This window comes from Oncorhynchus gorbuscha, linkage group LG02 (assembly GCF_021184085.1).
Source record: "Oncorhynchus gorbuscha isolate QuinsamMale2020 ecotype Even-year linkage group LG02, OgorEven_v1.0, whole genome shotgun sequence".
NCBI lineage: Eukaryota > Metazoa > Chordata > Actinopteri > Salmoniformes > Salmonidae > Oncorhynchus > Oncorhynchus gorbuscha.
This window is the reverse complement of record NC_060174.1, coordinates 18,571,633-18,591,484: the sequence shown is the minus strand read 5'-3', so window position 1 is coordinate 18,591,484 and position 19,852 is coordinate 18,571,633. Positions and strand designations below refer to the sequence as shown.

Below are 19,852 nucleotides of genomic sequence, written 5' to 3'. Positions count from 1 at the left end.
AATATTCATTATAATAGGCCCTCTTCACTTGACCCTAACACAACTTCCCAAAGATAAGTGAAGACTCCTCACTCCAACTAACCTGTGTCCAGCAGTAGCCCCACCACGGTGAAGTTGGAGTGGGAGACGCTGTAGTGCAAGGCTGTGTTGCCATTGCCATCGGTAATGTTGACGACGTGGGCCAGCAAGGCAGAGGAGACTTCTGTGAAGGCCATCAGGTAGTCTGAGACACGGGGTTGCTGGGCCAGCTTGGCACTGGAGATGCGGAACCATTCCAGCTGCACAGTGTGAGTGCTGGAGATCTATAGGACAAGACAAGGGAGAAGAAGAGAGGATGTGGGATAAGATCAAGGATGGAATACAACTACATAAAGGTTATCATACTAATATGATTATAAACACTTCAAGTCATGGAACTTTAAAATATCACTATTAATACTGAGAGGGAACACTTGAGAGATTATGTGCATTTTGGGAAAAAACTAACCGGAAATTGTATGGGAAATTTAAGATTTCCAGGATATTATCAAACAGAGGAATTAGAGGCATGCTGAAACTCACCACTTCTTTACTCTTCAGTGTTTTGACATCATCATTCAGATGGTTCTTCAAAATGAGACAAGCTTCACGCATTTTTGCACTCAGCTCAAACCTAGGACAAAGGATTACTGCAATTAGATGTGGAAGTTATCTATGGGTCGTGACAAACGGGGATCTAACACTTGTGCAGTTAGCCAATGGATGAGGCTCCTATAAAAAGTATTCAACTCATTTCTGTAAACATCTTGGCTATAATTGCTCGGCAATATTATACAGATGCATAGCTTCACAGATTATAATGTTGTGAAATAACTTTGAGATATTAGGGTTTCATGTTAATTCAGGACTGATTTGCTCCCATTACTTATTTGGCATTTATGCTATCTTTTAAATATTCAGGCTACCTATAGGCTACAAACCAAAATAAAGGATTCAAGTTTTACTACCAACAGACTTCTTTCAAGGAAAGCAAACTATCAACAAAATATGAAAATTCTGTTAATTATCCCTTTAAAATAATGTTGAATCTCATTTACATTTTTTTCAGGAAGTATTCACATGCCTTGACTTTTTCCAGATTTTGTTGTTGTACAGCCTGATTTTTTTTGTCATTGTCCTACACACAATACCTCATTAATGTCAAAGTGGAATTATCTTTTTCAAAATTTTAACAATTAATTAATTAACTCCTGAACAATTAATTAATTAAAAAAAATAAAAAGCTGAAATGTCTTGAGTCAATATGTATTTGTTATGGCAAGCCTAAATAAGTTCAGGAGTAAAAATGTGCTTAACAAGTCATATAAGTTGCATGGACTCACTCTGTGTGCAATAATAGTGTTTATGATTTTTTAAATCTCTGTACCACACATACGATTATCTGAAATGCAGAGCAATGAATTTCAAACAGATTCAACCACAAAGACCAGGGAGGTTTTCCAATGCCTCACAGAGAAGGGCACCTATTAGTAGACGGGTGAAAAATAAGGATGCCTGTACAGAATAACAATATTCCCTGTCTGGCCCTGAGACCACTGAGGACTCTCTGGCTGCTGGGAGCATTCATCCTTCTGCCTTCTCTGCCAGCGAAAGGTTCTTCTTCGTGGAAAAAAAGGACAAGACCCTACGTCCATGTATCAACTACCGGGGCCTCAATGACACCACTCCTCTCCTTGACTTTCAAACCTCTCCAGGGGGCAACCACGGAGTGGAAGACGGCCTTCAACACAGCTAGTAGACACTATGAGTACCTGGTCATGCCGTTTGGTCGCTCCCGCAGTGTTCCAGGGCCTGGTCAACTATGTGCTTTGTGACATGTTGAATTGATTTGTGTTTGTCTACCTCGACAACATCCTTGTTTTCTGCTGTTCTGCTCAAGAACACGTTCTCCATGTCCGACAAGTTCTTCAGCGCCTCCTAGAGAACCAGTTGTTCATGAAAGCAGAGAAGTGTGAATTCACCGCTCCACTGTCTCCTTTCTGGGATACGTCATCGCTGAAGGGAATGTTCAGATATATCATGAAAAGGTGAGAGAGGTGGTGGATTTGGGATTTCTACCGCTGCTTCATTCAGGGCTACAGCACCCTGGCTGCTCCCCTCTTTGCACTCACTTCTCTCAAGGGGCCGTTCACATGGTACCCAGCTGTAGACATGGTGTTTTTGAACCTTAAGCATCGGTTTACTACAGCCCCCATTCTCATCCATCGAGACCCGTCCCGTCAGTTCGTGGTTGAGGTCGACGCTTCTGACGTTGGAGTGGGGTCCGTCCTGTCCCAGAGGTCTGCCCAGGACCAAAAGCTGCATCCCTGTGCCTTCCTGTCCCATCGTCTCAACCCCGCTGAGAGAAACTACGACGTAGGAAAACGGGAGCTTCTGACTGTCAAGATGGTGTTGGAGGAGTAGAGGCACTGGCTGGAAGGGGCGGAACATCAATTTTTGGTGTGGACCGACCATAAGAATTTAGAATATCTTCGCATCGCCAAGCGCCTTAACTCTAGGCAGTAACTCTAGGCAGGCCCGTTGGGCTCTGCTATTCACCAGGTTCAACTTCACCATCTCCTACTGCCCAGGGTCCAAGAATGTGAAGCCGGATGCTCTCTCTCACCTGTATAGTCCCGCTGCCACACCTTCTGACTCTGAGACCATCCTCCCTACCTCATGTCTTGCAACTACAGTTGTCTGGGGTATCGAGAGCCAGGCTAACCGGATGTTTGTCCCTGATTTGGTCCGATCTCAGGTCCTGGAATGGGCTCATCCCTCCAAACTCACCTGCCATCCCGACTCCCGTCGAACCCTGGCCTTCCTCGGACAATGCTTTGGTGGCCCACTAAGGTTCTTGACGTCTCAGCCTTCGTCGCCGCATGCACAGTGTGTGCTCAGATTAAGACTCTGCGGCAAGCTCTGGCTGGCCTCCTTCAGTCACTCCCTGTTCCTGTTCCGGTCAACCAGGTATGCGCCCAGGTAGCACACCAGTTGGCACCCCTAGAGGGGTACTGTCACACCCTGATCTGTTTTACCTGTCTTTGTGCTTGTCTCCACACCCCTTCAGGTGGCGTTCCTCCTCCCCATTATCCCCAGTGAATTTATACCTGTTCTCTGTTTGTCTGTTGTCGGTTCGTCTTATCTCGTCAAGCCTACCAGCGTGTTTTTCCGTGCTCCTGTTTTCCTAGTCTCCGTTTTCTAGCACTCCCAGTTCAGACCTATTCTGCCTGCCCCGACACTAAGCCCGCCTGCCTGACCATTCAGCCTGCCCTGACCTCGAGCCTGCTTGTATCCTTCGGACTCGTTAATGAACTTCTGCCTGTCCTCAACCTGCCTATTGCCTGCCACTTGTATTTTAATAAATATCAGAGACTCTAACAATCTGCCTCCTGTTTCTGCATCTGGGTCTCGCCTTGTGTCGTTATAATTCCAAAACATGCATCCTGTTTGCAACAAGGCACTAAAGTAATACTGCAAAAATGTGGTGTTATGTTTGGGGCATATCCAATACAAATCGAATTTTATTTGTCACATACACATGGTTAGCAGATGTTAATGCGAGTGTAGCGAAATGCTTGTGCTTCTAGTTCTGACAATGCAGTAATAACCAATGAGTAATCTAACCTAAAAATTCCACAACTACTACCTTATACACAAAAGTGTAAAGGGATAAAGAATATGAGATGAGTAATGTAGGTTATGTAAACATTATATTAAGTGGCATTGTTTAAAGTGGCTAGTAATACATTGTTTTACTTCAATTTCCATCCATTTCCATTATTAAAATGAGCTGGAGTTGAGTCAGTATGTTGGTAGCAGCCACTCAATGTTAGTGGTGGCTGTTTAACAGTCTGATGGCCTTGAGATAGAAGCTGTTTTTCAGTCTCTCTGTCCCTGCTTTGATGCACCTGTACTGACCTCGCCTTCTGGATGATAGTGGGGTGAACAGGCAGTGGCTCGGGTGGTTGTTGTCCTTGATAATCTTTATGGCCTTCCTGTGACATCGGGTGGTGAAGGTGTCCTGGAGGGCAGGTAGTTTGCCCCCGGTGATGCGTTGTGCAGACCTCACTACCCTCTGGAGAGCCTTACGGTTGTGGGCGGAGCAGTTGCCGTACCAGGCGGTGATACAGCCCGACAGGATGCTCTCGATTGTGCATCTGTAGAAGTTAGTGAGTGCTTTTGGTGACAAGACAAATTTCTTCCGCCTCTTGAGGTTGAAGAGGCGCTGCTGCGCCTTCTTCACAACGCTGTCTGTGTGGGGGGACCAATTCAGTTTGTCCGTGATGTGTACGCCGAGGAACTTAAAATTTACTACCCTCTCCACCACTGTCCCGTCGATGTGGATAGGGGGGTGCTCCCTCTGCTGTTTCCTGAAGCCCACGATCATCTCCTTTGTTTTGTTGACGTTGAGTGTGAGGTTATTTCCCTGACACCACACTCCGAGGGCCCTCACCTCCTCTCTGTAGGCCGTCTCGTCGTTGTTGGTAATCAAGCCTACCACTGTAGTGTCATCCGCAAACTTGATGATTGAGTTGGAGTGCATGGCCACGCAGTCGTGGGTGAACAGGGAGTACAGGAGAGGGCTCAGAACACCTCGTGGGGCCCCAGTGTTGAGGATCAGCAAGGTGGAGATGTTGTTACCTACCCTCACCACCTGGGGGCGGCCCGTCAGGAAGTCCAGTACCCAGTTGCACAGGGCGGGGTCGAGACTCAGGGTCTTGAGCTTGATGACGAGTTTGGAGGGTACTATGATGTTAAATGCTGAGCTATAGTCGATGAACAGCATTCTCACATAGGTATTCCTCTTGTCCAGATGGGTTAGGGCAGTGTGCAGTGTGGTTGTGATTGCGTCGTCTGTGGACCTATTGGGGCGGTAAGCAAATCGGAGTGGGTCTAAGGTGTCAGGTAGGGTGGAGGTGATATGGTCCTTGACTAGTCTCTCAAAGCACTTCATGATGACGGAAAATATTTAGTCAAATCAACATAAGCTAAATATGACATGGATATCCATGGTATAGATTTGCGCTAAAAAAAACATGTTGACTCACCCCACTTGTAGAGAAACGCCAATGCCACCCTCCTCCTTCATGTTGCCTAAACGGTGTATGACTCTGTCATACAGTACCCACTTTTAGTTTTGGTTGTCCTAGGCTACCTGGCTAAAATACTTGCTCGCTTGCTTCCTTTCATGGGCAAACCAGGCCAACTAGTTAACATTAGAATACTACATCTAGAATTTCCATCTTTTCAGGCCAGGGGCACAATGTATGAATTTATTGTTGGATCATAATCATCGTTATAATTATTGGCCAGTACGGAAAATGTCCAAATCCCTACCGATGGCTAATTTAGGAAAGGGATGATTTTAGTTAGCTAGCTAGCCACCAGAGGACAACAACACAACTAGACGCAACAATTCAAGTTTTTGTCTGTCAATAATGAAGTTTGGCTTGTGATGGGATTGGTCTCTAGCCAAATCTAAACTGGCTTCCCTTGACCCCTTTTTTGGTATGCCAAGACCATTCACAGCTGAGCTCACTGATTTTATCTCAACGCCGATTGTCTATTTATTTATTCATTTTTATATCAAAGGAGACCAAACACTCACTGGCTTACCTTGCATTTAATGCTATGCAACAATGTCATACTGTTTCTGACCAGACCGCATCAGATAGACACGTGACATACTGAGACAGAGGGGCGCTGTTTTGTTCGCTCGGATGCTTTCTCCAGTGAGATACATTCAGCCTCTGTGAATTGAAGGAAATTTATGAAACACAGAGAGTCATCTTGGTACATTTTTTTGGGGTAGCCTGGTTTCTCTTGGCATTCATGAATACATGCCACTGGAGATGAATTCACCTTTCAGCAGGACAATAATCTAAAACACAAGGCCTAAACTACACTGGAGTTGCTTACCAAGAAGACAGTGAATGTTCCTGAGTGGCCAAGTTACAGCTTTGACTTAAATCTGCTTGACAATCTATGGCAAGACCTGAAAATGGTTGTCTGGAAATGATCAACAACCAATTTGTCAGAGCTTTAAGAATTTGCTAAAGAATAAAGGGAAAATATTGCACAATCCAGGTGTGGAAAGCTCTAAGAGATTTATCCAGATAGACTCACAGCTGTAATCGCTACCAAATGTGATTCTACTGTATTGACTCAGGGAGTTGAATCCTTATCTAATCAAGATATTAGTGTTTTATTTCGATTTTTTTCTATATACAAATGTTAGAATTTTTCTTCCACTTTGACATGACAGAGTATTTTGTGTAGATCGTTGAAAAATAATAATAAAATGCAATCCCTTTGAATCCCAATTGTCAAGGGATCAAGGGATGTGAATACTTTCTGAAGGCACTGTATCTGCCACCACTGACTTCTATGAGCTGTAGCCATAATCAAGCATACTTCTCTTTCACTTTTTCTGGAATCTCCTCAGTGGCTCCAGTCCCTGCTGCTAAGGCCACATCATCACTATCGGTGTCATCCATATTCATGCTCCTCTCCTCATCGGAGGTCTCCTCCAGAGCGGCCGCTGCATCTTCATCATCACTACCGTCTGAGCAATCACCTACTTCACTGCCACCTGAGGAACTCCCCTCTTCCTCATCATCATCCTCCTCCTCTTCACTAGATGTCGACTCATACCTGGACAGAAGCACATGTCTAGTTAGTTATCTTTAAGATTGGTCATAATTTCCTTAGAATATGGCCCGTGTATTGTCAGTGTAATGGTAATATGTGCTACTTGACACATTCATTGATGGCAAAGCACCACTTACCCCCCGTTGAGAATGCCAACAAACTGCAAGCTTTTCTTGCCGCTGCTGCGTGATTCACTGGAACTACTCCCATCCTTCTTCTTCATGATTGATTTCAACATACCTGTGGCCACAACGGATGTGGGGAGTGACCCAACCAGTATGCTAGTACATTGAATTCTATATTACTTTTATACCTGCTTTATTAGTGTGGGGGAATCATTGATTTTCTATATGAAGTACTATTGTATAACAGTTAAATAAATACACTTGGCACTCACTTCCAACCGTTGTTGCAGTTGTTGGAGTGCTGGGCGCCATTTCCTCCTCTTTCACTCCCTTTCCTTTGGGTAAACTGACCGTCTCCTTGCCAGGGTTGACCTTGTACTCCGCGATGGTCGTCTGTCTCCTCTTCAGCGCAGTGACTGGAGCTTTCTGCTCTATGTCCTCCTCCATGTACAGATTCTCCCATTGACTTCCAGTGCTGACCAGTACTACTGGGGTTGATTCCGCTTCTGCAGGGATCTCCACAGAGTCAGTCTGAGTGCTCTGGTCATAATATCTGGCTCCTAAATCATCACCTACACATGCGTCAACCACCTCAGGACAACAGGAGACTGCGACATTCTGTGAAGCTGGTGCGGACATTGTAGAGGCTTCAGTCCCCACTTGGGCATGGGCAGAGTCTGGTTTGACAAGGACCCCCTTTTCGGACGTTGCCTTGGACTTCCTTTCATTCTCCTGGGCTTTGAGCACTGCCAGGACCTCGTCAGCCTGGCCAAGTCGCCCCTCCAGAACCGAGATGGACTCCTGCTGGAACTTGATGTTGTCCTGTAGGTTGTCGATCTCCCTCTGGGCATCGCTGCTTAGGCCCAGCTGGGATTCCATCACCGAAACTGAGGCCTCCTCTGTCTCCACTACAGCCTGCACCCCCTCCTCGCGGATGGCCGGCGCCTCCGTGGCCATTCCTTTCTCGCAGACGTCCATCTGCAGTGTGCCCTCTGAGGCGTCCTTGGTGCCCAGGCTGTAGTAGAAGACCCCAGCATCCAGCAACATGTCGTCCCCGATGGCCACAGACTTCTTCTCCACAACCTTTTCCGGAACTTTCTCAGAACGTGCTCCATCTTTTTCTGTCTTGCCTTCGAACTTCTCTGTCAGCTTTCTGAGGTCCCCTAATTTACTGGGACTCTTTGGACATCTGGGACTCTTAGGGGATAAAATAGGACGTTCCTGACTCCGTGTGCCTGCGTCCAACGTTGTGGTATTAGTACTGCTGACTACTGTTGTAGCCTGTTGTTGGGCCACCAAGGTCTTCTTCTCCTGCAGTGCCAGTAGGAGCATGTCTTTTTCAGCCTGTAGCTTGGCCACCTCTCTTTCCAGCACTGGGACACCCTTCACTCGCTCCTCCATCTCCTTCAGTTGCTTCAGGGCAGTGGCCATCTGTTCTCTCACCGTCTGCAATTGGCTGGGGGGCAGAGTAGTCATTCCGGTGCTAGAGGCCGGGGTGCTCTTACCGGAGGTGTGGGGACTGGGTCTGTGCAGGCTACTCTGAGATGGGCTGGGAGAGGCAGAGGACAGGTGCAAGAGCTGTCCATCCACGCTGGCTGCTGCACTAGCTGGGGTGACATGGGTAGGGGCAGTCCTGGGGTTTTTCTTTGGTGGGTCTGAGAGCTGGAAACGGGTGCCATTTTGGTGCTGATGGCTCTGCTCCTGCTGCAGTCTCAGGCTGGTCTCCAGGAGGGTCCTCTCTACTCTGGAGTTACGTAGTGGAGGTGGTGGTGGCACTTTGGCGCCGGCAGAGAGAGGAGGGCTGAGGACAGATAGCGAGGACAGGGGTTGCCCCTCACTGGGAGCAGAGCCAATGCGATTCCGTGGGGGCGGGGGAGGGGGCACTCGACCATCTTCGCTGGCGGGCGAGGAGAGGGACTCTGTGGAGGTCCAGCCGCTGGCGCGTCCCCCCACACTCGGGCTCCGCTGGGAGACTTTGACCCCCCGGGATGACCTGCGGGAGTTTACGGGTGCCCGTCGGACGTGGTGGCCGCTTTCTATTTCCTCCACATACTTGAGGAAGTCCAGGTCTAGCTGGAAGCCATACGGTGTCTGGACCGAATAAGAGCCCTGTTGATCCGCCTCTTCCCGACTGGAGTATAGAAACGGTGCGCCCAGATCTGCAAGCCGCAATAAAACATTATAATAACAGGTAGCAATTAGACTATATCCATAATTTGTTACCACATAATGAATTGTTAAGTACCAGCTGGAACTGAACGTCTAATGAAAAGAATAGAGGTGAAATGTGCTTACCAGGTAGCTTTGGGTTGACCTGCACAGACTGAGTCATGGTTGTGGACTGACACCTTTCAGCAGAAGCCCCCAGAGAATCTACTCACAACCTGGGCAGAGAATGGACACAGAGACTCAGATACCTGTGTACTGTATGTGTGTTTCTGAGGATAGTTTTCAGACCCCTTGACTTTTTCCACATTTTGTTATGTTACAGCCTTATTCTAAAAAGGAAATATCACATTTACATAAGTATTCAGTTTGGCACACTGTATTTGGGGAGTTTCTCCCATTCTTCTCTGCAGATCCTCTCAAGTTCTGTACAGGTTGGATAGGGAGCGTCGCTGCACAGCTATTTTCAGGTCTCTCCAGAGATGTTTGATCGGGTTCAAGTCCAGGCTCTTGCTGGGCCACTCAAGGACCTTCGTAGACTTGTCCCGAAGCCACTCGTGCATTGTCTTGGCTGTGTGCTTAGGGTCGGTGCAGGTTTTCATCAAGGATCTCTCTATCCTTTGCTCCGTTTATCTTTCCCTCAATCCTGACTAGTCTCCCAGTCAATGCCGCTGAAAAACATCCCCACAGCATGACGCTGCCACCACCATGCTTCACCTTAGGGATGGTGCCAGGTTTCCTCCAGACGTGACGCTTGGCATTCAGGCCAAAGATCTCAATCTTAATTTCACCATACCAGAGAATCTTGTTTCTCATGGTCTGAGAATCAATGGAATAATCAATGGAAAAATGATGCACCTGAGCTCAATTTCAAGTCTCATAGCAAAGTGTCTCAATACTTATGTAAATAAAGTATTTCTGTTTTGTTTTTTAATTATTTGCAACCATTTCTAAAAAACTGTTTTTGCTTTGCCATTATGGAGTTTTGTATGTAGATTGATGATGAAAATGTTTTATTTAATCAATTTAAGAATAGGGCTGTAATGTAACAAAATGTGGAAAAGGTCTGAATACTTTCCGAATGCAATGTACATATGTAGGATCTTAATTTGATCAAGTTTTCTACAGCAGGAAAATAATCCTGAAGCAACAGGAAATGTAAATTATTATGTGGATTATAATTAATTGAGATTTTTTGTAGGGGTTGATACATTTTTGGTAAGGGTATATCAAGTCTGAAATTTCAAAGTGGAAATTATACATTTCAGAAGCATTTTTAACCCTCAAATACACTCCTGCAACAGGGTGATCAAATTAAGACCAACATCTCTATGTATTTTTCATGTGTTTCCCAGAGGTAAAGAGAGCATGAAGCTTAAAATTATCCTATTCAGACCGTTGCAGCTTGATGCTTTCGAATGATGGAGAAATTAACTGCAGCAATTCCTTCTCATTCAAGATTAAACCTTGCCATAAACTGCCTATGAAGCTCTTACTGTAAGGAGACCTGAAGACCTTCATATGTGACTCGTTTCAGGAAACTAGGCGTATGTCGCACGTCACAGGAGAGGCATTTGAAAGCAAACATTTATTTTTTTATAAAAATGCATTTTTGGCAGAAATGCCTTCTGGAACATGTGAACTTTCATGTGACTTAAAAACAAACATGTACGCTATCTGTAAATATGAACAAACATTTTCATAAACCTAGTTGGTTTGGCTACGAAAAAAAGACAGGAACCTTCCCACTAGATATGATTGCTTCTGTCTATAACAATAGCTGCTCAGTATGTGTAGGTAATCCTTTCTAAAGAGGCTTTTTTGAAAGATATCACAAAGAACTGTGATAATGTTGCTAATGCTCTCCACTCTCCACTTTATGGAGGTCCGAGTTTTGAATTAAGTGGAATGCCCGGTGGAAGCTGAGTATGATAGCTAAGGAGTTGGAGAAAATTCTGGCATTTGTTTGCAAATAACATGGAGGGAGTCTAGAAAAGAACACACTGTTGTATAAAACAGCTGTCTCCGGATTACATTGTCAAAATAAGGGCGACCACGGCATCCATGACAGAGAGGGAGAAGCATTCATCCACGTATACGGTAAGAGAGTCTAGCTAGCTACATTTTCAGATATTATAAGTTTCTAATGTTGTCAGAAAGCTGTTTACATTGCAAGTTAAAGCGTACTGTTAGCTAGATAGCTAATGTTACGTGTATGATCTGTGTAGCAATATTATTATTTTTTTAGAGCCATTTGCATATCCTACCAATCATTGACTTCAGTGATGTAATTTACAAAATAGCCTCCAACACTCTACTCAGCAAACTGGATGTTGCTTCTCAGCCAAGGGAGTGGGCTCACTCACAATTTTGCCTAAGAACACAGCCATTAATAAAAAATGGTACCAACACATCCTCCGAGAGCAACTTCTCCCAACCATCCAGGAACAATTTGGTGACGAACAATGCCTTTTCCAGTATGATGGAGCACCATTCCAAGCATTGCTTATGCAAGAATGGGCTGCCATCAGTCAGGATGTGGCCCAGAAGTTCATTGGCAGCATGCCAGGGCAGATTGCAGAGGTCTTGAAAATGAAGGGTCAACACTGCAAATATTGACTCTTTGAATCAACTTCATGTAATTGTCAATAAAAGCCTTTGACACGTATGAAATGCTTGTAATTATACTTCAGTATTCCATAGTAACATCTGACAAAAATATCTAAAGACACTGAAGAAGCAAACTTTGTGGAAATTAATATTTGTGTCATTCTCAAAACTTTTGGCCACGACTGTACATATTTGTTGCCAAACCCACTGCCTCCAGGTCATCTATATGTCTTTGTTAGGTAAAGCTCCATCTTATCTCAACTCACTGGTCACCATAGCAACACCCACCCGTAGCACACGCTCCAGCAGGTATATTTCACTGGTCATCCCCAAAGCCAACACCTGCTTTGGCCGCCTTTCCTTCCAGTTCTGCTGCCAATGACTGGAACTAATTTTTAAAATCCCTGAAGTCAATTGGTAGAGCATGGCGCTTGTAACGCCAGGGTAGTGGGTTCAATTCCCGGGACCACCCATACGTAGAATGTATGCACACATGACTGTAAGTCGCTTTGGATAAAAGCGTCTGCTAAATGGCATATATTATATTATATATTATTATATATAAGTTGGAGACTGATATCTCCCTCACTATCCTTAAGCATCAGCTGTCAGAGCACCTTACCGATCGCTGCAGCTGTACACAGCCCATCTGTAAATAGCCCATCCATCCAACCAACTACCTATCTCATCCCATATTTGTCTTGGTTAAATCTGCTCTTTTGCACACCAGTACTTCTACTTCTACATATTCATCTGCACATCTCTCACCACAGTGTTAATTACTAAATTGTAATTACTTCACCACTATGGCCTATTTATTGTCTTACCTCCTTACTTCATTTGCACACACTATATACAGATTTTTCTATTATATTATTGACTGTACATTTGTTTATCCCATGTGTAACTCTGTGTTGTTGTTTTTGGCCCACTGCTTTGCTTTATCTTGGCCAGTTCACAGTTGTAAATGAGAGAAAAAAAAGATAGTTATAGCCTGGTAGCTAACACCTTCTATATCCTGTGCATGTGACAAATAAACCTGTCTTTTATTTGATATAGTATGTATTTACCAGAGACAGTAATGTGAAGAACAAGATGACCTGCACCAAAGTCAGATTAGGTTATAAACGTTAGGCCAACGAGACCAAGTTCTAAAATTCTCCGGAAGAATGCACAACTTTTATTTCGTCACACTCACAACCATAAACTATTTTCTGAAATTATAGCTCGCCATTAACTTGCAAATAATGATCTTGTTGTGAGTTTATTTTCCTGTAATAATGAATACAAATTAGCTAAAGTTAAGACATTGTCAGCTATATGATATGGTAATTATATGAACTGGCTAGCCAGCTAACTTAAGCTAACTTAACTTAACTTTAGCTAGCCAGCTAATAAGCTAGAAACGAACCAAAACATTGTTTAGAAAGTTGCTTTTAGATGCCTGGTTTGCTAGATTGACATATACTAAATTCATTTTTAAACGGATGGGTTTATTGGTGTTAAAATAAACCAGTTATGCTATTTTGGACCACCAGGCTGCTGATGTCATGCAGTCTGTCATTTTTGTGTTTATACTTTTTCATAAGAACAACGACAAGTTTGATGTCGAACAACAATAGAATGTTCATGATGTCACTGCGACAACTGTCTACAGACATGTCAATAGACGTAGTATAAACCAGTATTGAAATCTTTGGTTGTTTAGCACATGGCCTCAAGTGAATCCATAAAGAGACTGGTGGGGCTAATGTTTAAGAGGGTGTGACGATGCTGAATGAGTGTAGACAACGAAGAGCTTTCCAGTAGGTGTACCAAAACATTCAAGGAACATTTTCTCACATGTGGGGTTACAAGTTTATCAACTATCAAAGCAGAATTACTTTCCCATTGTTCCTCAACTGTTGTGTTCGATATATACTTTCTAGCTCTGAGTCTTTACTTTTATCCAATGTAAAAAACACAATTTCTAATTTTGCTACAGAAGACCGAATTGAGCCAGTCGGTCACATAAGTTCTCACATGGCTTACAAGACAGCTTGCTGGGCAAATGACAAGTAGAGAGAATCCATTTAGCAATATTTCTGAATTCACCCATTGTTGAAAAGCAATTTCCTACATTGGTCTGGGGTGGGGTTTTTAAAGCCTTCATAGCTAAAGTAGTATGTTATTTCTCTCACCGACCCAGAATGACAACTCTCGTAGAAAAGCTAACATACACACCAACACATATACAGAGTTCAGAGTTGTGGGTCACATTTCCTTAGACAACTAGACTAAGAAAGATCGACACAGGGTCAGAGCACCCTAACACACAAACACACAGATTCTCTTTCCCTATAGCCTCTGGCACATTCCACCACACTTCCCTCTCACAACTTGCTAGCATGGACCAGGCTGGGACATGTAGACCTACATGGTAGTTGTGATAACATAGACGGATAAATTAAAAAACATCTCCAAATACATGGATTTTCTGTAATCTCTCGTTGTAATTCAAGGAGAAGCTATGCACAAAATGTTGACACTGTGACAGCAAAACCCAGCGTAGCCTACATTAATATTCCACAAAGCAAGGTATTGGATTAAAATAAAACACAAAAACTGATTGCAGAGGCTAGTCTCTACAGCCCCTTCCCTTCCTCTCACCAAGCCAAGCTTATCACTAGAGAATGCCATCCACTGACACTGGCCATTAGCCTGAGAATTCAAGTGGAGATTGGTCTGGGGGACTCTGGTTAGCTTCAGACATGCCTGCTGTCACCGCTTCGTTCTTCCAGCCAGAGGGAAAACCCTCTCCTTCAAACACAGGGTTCTAAGGCCATCTAGCAAAAACATTTTCCTGGCTAGGGAAAACTCTGGGCCTTAGTTATAGCCTATAACTTTACTAGGGCCAGGATTTCAATTCCCAGTCTGGTATAACTCCAAGGCCTTCTTCACAACATCCAGTCAAATCAGTCAAGGTGCTGCGCAGATTAACCAATTTCTAAATCATCTCAACTTCCAAACAACTAATTTATTTTATTTAGCCAGGATAGTCCACTCAGTAACAATTGCCACTGTTTCACATATCATCATGTTGGAAGGATTAGGTTATCTACACAGCCACAAACTCATAACGAACCTTGTGAAAAAGCCAGGGGTAACGAGGCAGGATCGACAACACTTAGATAAACACAAAGAAACCCTTAGTCAGGTATTAGCAACCGCCAAATTCCAAGTGTCTCAGACTTGCCCCAGATGCCTGTTCCTCAGATCAGAAGAGTGTAACATAGACACGTAGCCTCCATCCCACCCATTCCCTCTCCTCAGATTAGAGGAGTGTAAAATAGACATGTAGCCGAGCCTCTATGCCACCCACTCCTTCCCTCACTCCTCCTTACTTAGTGTCACCAGCTCTCACTCAGCACAAACAGGCCCGTTCAAGATGTTTTTCCAGGTCCTGATGACAGGCACCAAATTACAACACACACACAATCAGGGGGAGAAGCCACATCCCTCTGCCTAGTGGTTAGAGCATTGGGCCAGTAACTGAAAGGTTGCTGGATCAAATCCCGAGCTGTAAAGGTAAAAATCTGTTGTTCTGCCCCTGAGCAAGGCAGTTAACCCACTGTTCCCCGGGCACCGAGGACGTGGATGTCGATTAATGCAGCCCCCCGCACCTCTCTGATTCAGAGGGGTAGGGTTAAATGTGGAAGACACATTTCAGTTGAAGGCATTCAGTTGAACAACTGACTAGGTATCCCCCTTTGTTTCATCAACAGCAGTGAGCCACAGCCACAGCCATGTCACACACACATACACCCGCATGATGTGACCGCACACACAGACACACGCAAGCGCAACTGCCTGTTACACAATGTTCTATGTTGTTGTTGCAATCTTGTAGATCATGTCATATGATCCCATAAATGACAAAAACAAATGCCTATGGCTGTAATTCAATATAAAAATAATAGAAGGGTTTAACTTTGTAAAGCCGTCATTGGATTCGGACACACTGGAATACTCTACAAATTGAAGCCAAGCTACTATAAACTAAGCAATTGCACATATTTCAAATAGCTGTTGAGGGTTTCTATAAAGATTTGTTATCCTGTTTAACATAACGACACTCTACCATTACCGTCATCACTGAGGTGGCTGTTTCCCCGGCATTCACCATAATTCTAACACTGAAGAATACTTTTTCAGCGCTGCTTTTCAACAGGAAGTGTTCTGGCCGAGGGCTGCTGGCTACATGGCAGGAGCCATGTTTTGGAAAAGTGACCTCATCCCGGCCACCACCTCCCTTTTCCCCCAAAGGAGAGGGTCAACAGCAAACCCGGCTGACAATAGAGAAAGCAAGGCTTCTAGCTCCACAGATAGACGATAGTCACTCCAGATCAGCCCACACTTATTAACCCAGATTCGGGGCTTATTGGACAAGGCTATTCCTTCATCCTTCCAGCCCACCCCACCACAACTACAGGCTCATCTTTACCATCAGACTACTGAACATAACAAAAGCCCCATTCAATAGAGACACACACTCATAGGGTAGTGCCTCACTCTAATCCTTGTTTGAGTCAGTGTGGCTCAGCTCAGTACAGCTCAGCTGCTGGGATAAATCTGCAGTTTCCTGAAGGGAAGGAGGTCTGAGAACAGCACCCGGCCCACAGGGGAAACCTCCTATTGTCTTGCAGTAGGAACTCAGGGCCGCTCCAATCCTGACAGGAAACCCATCGCTAAGGCCAAAAAGCTGCTTCCTGTGACACCAGAAGAAAAATCCAGGGAGAAGACAAGCAAAAACGAGGAGCTGAACAAACACACTACTTGTGTATTGCCATACAGGATTAACCCCTGTTTTACCAAAAAGGCTCACTTTTCTGTTTCCATCTACATGGGCCGGTACCCGTCTCTCACTGAGCCAAAGCCAGGCTACTGTTACTTTTCAGCTGTAATTTACGTAACAATGTCTAACTGTGAACTTTAACACCTTCTCACAAAGCAACTATTTTGGTTATGAAGAGGTTGTTGATTCTGCTCTTCACAAGTTCTCACTGTCAGCCCTAGCTTTGGAAACACAATTTCCCTAGTATAAACAAAGGGGATGTACACGAGTGTTACACTGCTTTTACTGTCGAAAAGCAGCCTAAGTTTCTGCAAAACAAGAACATACAGGCGTGCACACAGGAACGCAAACTAGAGGTCGACCGATTATGATTTTTCAATACCGATACCGATTATTGGAGGGGCCAAAAGGTCGATACCGATCAATCGGCCGATTTTTTCCCCCTTTTTTATTTGTAATAATGACAATTACCACAATACTGAATGAACACTTATTTTAAGTTAATATAATACATCAATAAAATCAATTTACCAAAAGTAAATAATGAAACATGTTCAATTTGGTTTAAATAATGCAAAAACAAAGTGTTGGAGAAGAAAGTAAAAGTGCAATATGTGCTATGTAAGAAAGCTAACGTTTCAGTTCCTTGCTCAGAACATGAGAACATATGAAAGCTGGTGGTTCCTTTTAACATGAGTCTTCAATATTCCCAGGTAAGAAGATTTAGGTTGTATTTATTATAGGAATTATAGGATTATTTCACTCTATACCATTTGTATTTCATTAACCTTTGACTATTGGATGTTCTTATAGGCACTTTAGTATTGCCAGTGTAACAGTATAGCTTCCGTCCCTCTCCTCGCTCCTCCCTGGGCTCAAACCAGCAACACAACAACAACAGCCACCATCGAAGCAGCGTTACCCATGCAGAGCAAGGGGAACAACTACTAGAAGGCTCAGAGCGAGTGACGTTTGAAATGCTATTAGAGCCGGGTAACTATCAAGCCATTTCACTTCGGTTACACTAGCCTCATCTCGGGAGTTGATAGGCTTGTAGTCATAAACAGTGCAATGCTTGACGCACAACGAAGAGCTGCTGGAAAAACGAACAAAAGTGCTGTTTGAATGAATGTTTACGCGCCTGCTTCTGCTTACCACCGCTCAGTCAGATACTTAGATACTTGTATGCTTGTATGCTCAGTCAGATTATATGCAACGCAGGATAATATCTAGTAACATCATCAACCATGTGTAGTTAACTAGTGGTTATGATTGATTGTTTTTTATAAGATAAGTTTAATGCTAGCTAGCAGCTTACCTTGGCTTACTGCATTCACATAACAGCAACGAGAGAGAGGCAGGTCGTTATTGCGTTGGACTAGTTAACTGTAAGGTTGCAAAATTGGATCCCCCGAGCTGACAAGGTGAAAATCTGTCGTTCTGCCCCTGAACAAGGCAGTTAACCCACCGTTCTTCGGCCGTCATTGAAAATAAGTGTGTGATAAATGTGTTCTTAACCGACTTGCCTAGTTAATTAAAGGTATAAAAAAATCTATATATAAAAATAATAATAACAACAATTGGCAAATTGGTGCCCAAAAGTACCGATTTCCGATTGTTATGATAACTTGAAATCGGCCCTAATTAATCGGCCATTCCGATTAATCGGTCGACCTCTAACACAAACACACATTAACGCAAATCGACTACAGCTCCTGGTCTTTTCCTGGCGTCCAAGCATCCCATCACGACACATAATGCAGAAATTAGACATGCAAATGTGTACACAGCATGAAGTGCCTGGGAAGTTCACAGAAATAACCCCCTGCCACCAGATGTTTCCACAGGTATTTAGGGCCACATCCGTATCCGTAATTCTGTCTCGTAAATCATACGTTGATGTCAATGAGGGATTTCGAGATACACAAACACATTGCAGTCCAAAGTTTTGCCCTTACAGCCTTAAATACGCTTCTAGACTAAAACCCAATCTTTTAACTATCAACTTGGGTATCAAACATCACATGCATCCCTCCCTCCCCCACACACATTCAAGCTCCACAATGAGGCATTATGCCACTTCGGTGGTGAGGCTGTTTGCAAAAGTTTTCTGAGGTCTCCTTGTTCCTTGTTCAATCTCCCATTCCCGTTCCCCCTCACTCTCCCTCCCCAAAGGGTTCAAAATGTCACAAAGTGAATTCAATCAGGCATTGGGGAAGTCCGTGGCTTTGAATGGTGTTTGGAAGGCCAAGTACAAAACCCAGTCTAACAGGACCTTGTCTTCCCACCCAGACACCATGTTGGCTCCAAGCACCACACTCAAAGTGGAGCTATTTGCATGCAGATTTTACAATGGTCTCAATGTACTGCCCAAGCTCTTTCTAAAATGGTCTGAAGGTCTAGCTCCTCAGCAAGGGTCCTCATATAGGCCTTAGTGGAAAACAGAAATGGTAAGACATTATGACATGTACTGTCTGTAATGTCACTGGGGAGAAAGTGGATCAAATTAAAATGAGTGCCATGGTTCTGCAACATCTTACTGTTCAACTTCAACCCAAGTTACTGTACTGAGATTGAATTAACTACTTTACTTTTTCAAATTGTTTATTTTCAAACTGTTATATTGTCAGCTAAGAAAACTGAGAAAATGACTTGACTGGACTTGGAATGGTCCAATAAATGATGCAATAAAAACATAGCCTAATGTCTAGGTCTCTGGAAACATGATCTTATTGACCCATTTGGCAAGCCTAGGAGCTGCATGCAGCATAGACACTGAACCATTTGAGACTGAACCATTTGCCTTCTTCACAACAGTAGCAAATGAAGCCTCCAGATGCTTTATTTTCATACCTCCAGTAAAAAGACCAGATGTCAGCTAGCCGCAATGGTCTAAAACCACACTCCAAAACCTGTTTATTAATCAGTTATTTCCTTTACTGGTGCAAATTACACTTACACACCAACATGTTTACTTCAAGTTTATAGAGGAGGATAGGGACAGTTGATTTGTGGGAAAACCTTCTCCAGATCCAAGACTTAACAAAAACGCCAATACGTAAGCTCTGCTCACCTCAAAATAAGGCTGAAAATCATGCTGTATATTTACTGTATATTTAACTAGGCAAGTCGATTAAAAACAAATTGTTATTTTACAATGACAACCTACCCCGGCCAAACCCTCCCCTAACCCAGACGACACTGGGTCAATTGGGACTCCTGATCACAGGTTGTGATACAGCCCAGGATCGAACCAGGGTCTGTAGTGACACCTCTAGAATTGAGGTGCAGTGCCTTAGACCCCTGCGCCACTCAGGAGCCTTAAAATATATCCAGGCACAATCCCAAATTATCCCTTTAAGTGTTTCAAAAAGTGGCCTTGGGGAAATTGTTAGAAGCAGCTGATTGCACTTTAAGCGGGAATAAACAGCATCTCAAGGCACTA

The 19,852-nt window shown here is 43.9% G+C and overlaps 1 protein-coding gene across 4 annotated transcripts in view; it reads right to left on the bottom strand.

Moving 5' to 3' along the window:
* The window catches only part of LOC123998374 (KN motif and ankyrin repeat domain-containing protein 3-like), a 37,701-nt gene that overhangs the window by 7,130 nt on the left and 10,719 nt on the right, over window positions 1–19,852 (bottom strand). The window contains exons 1-7 of one of the 4 annotated variants that reach the window (XM_046303496.1): window positions 15,694–16,139; window positions 9,093–9,181; window positions 7,070–8,956; window positions 6,810–6,912; window positions 6,436–6,675; window positions 562–652; window positions 83–302 (exon numbers count right to left, since the gene is read on the bottom strand). In XM_046303496.1, coding sequence (XP_046159452.1) covers window positions 83–302; window positions 562–652; window positions 6,436–6,675; window positions 6,810–6,912; window positions 7,070–8,956; window positions 9,093–9,129 — 2,578 coding nt within the window. In that variant the 5' untranslated portion in view covers window positions 9,130–9,181; window positions 15,694–16,139. Of the gene's footprint in view, window positions 1–82; window positions 303–561; window positions 653–6,435; window positions 6,676–6,809; window positions 6,913–7,069; window positions 8,957–9,092; window positions 9,182–14,697; window positions 14,763–15,693; window positions 16,140–19,852 lie in introns of those variants that run through there. The other 3 variants (XM_046303497.1, XM_046303498.1, XM_046303495.1) reach the window with 3 other exon arrangements.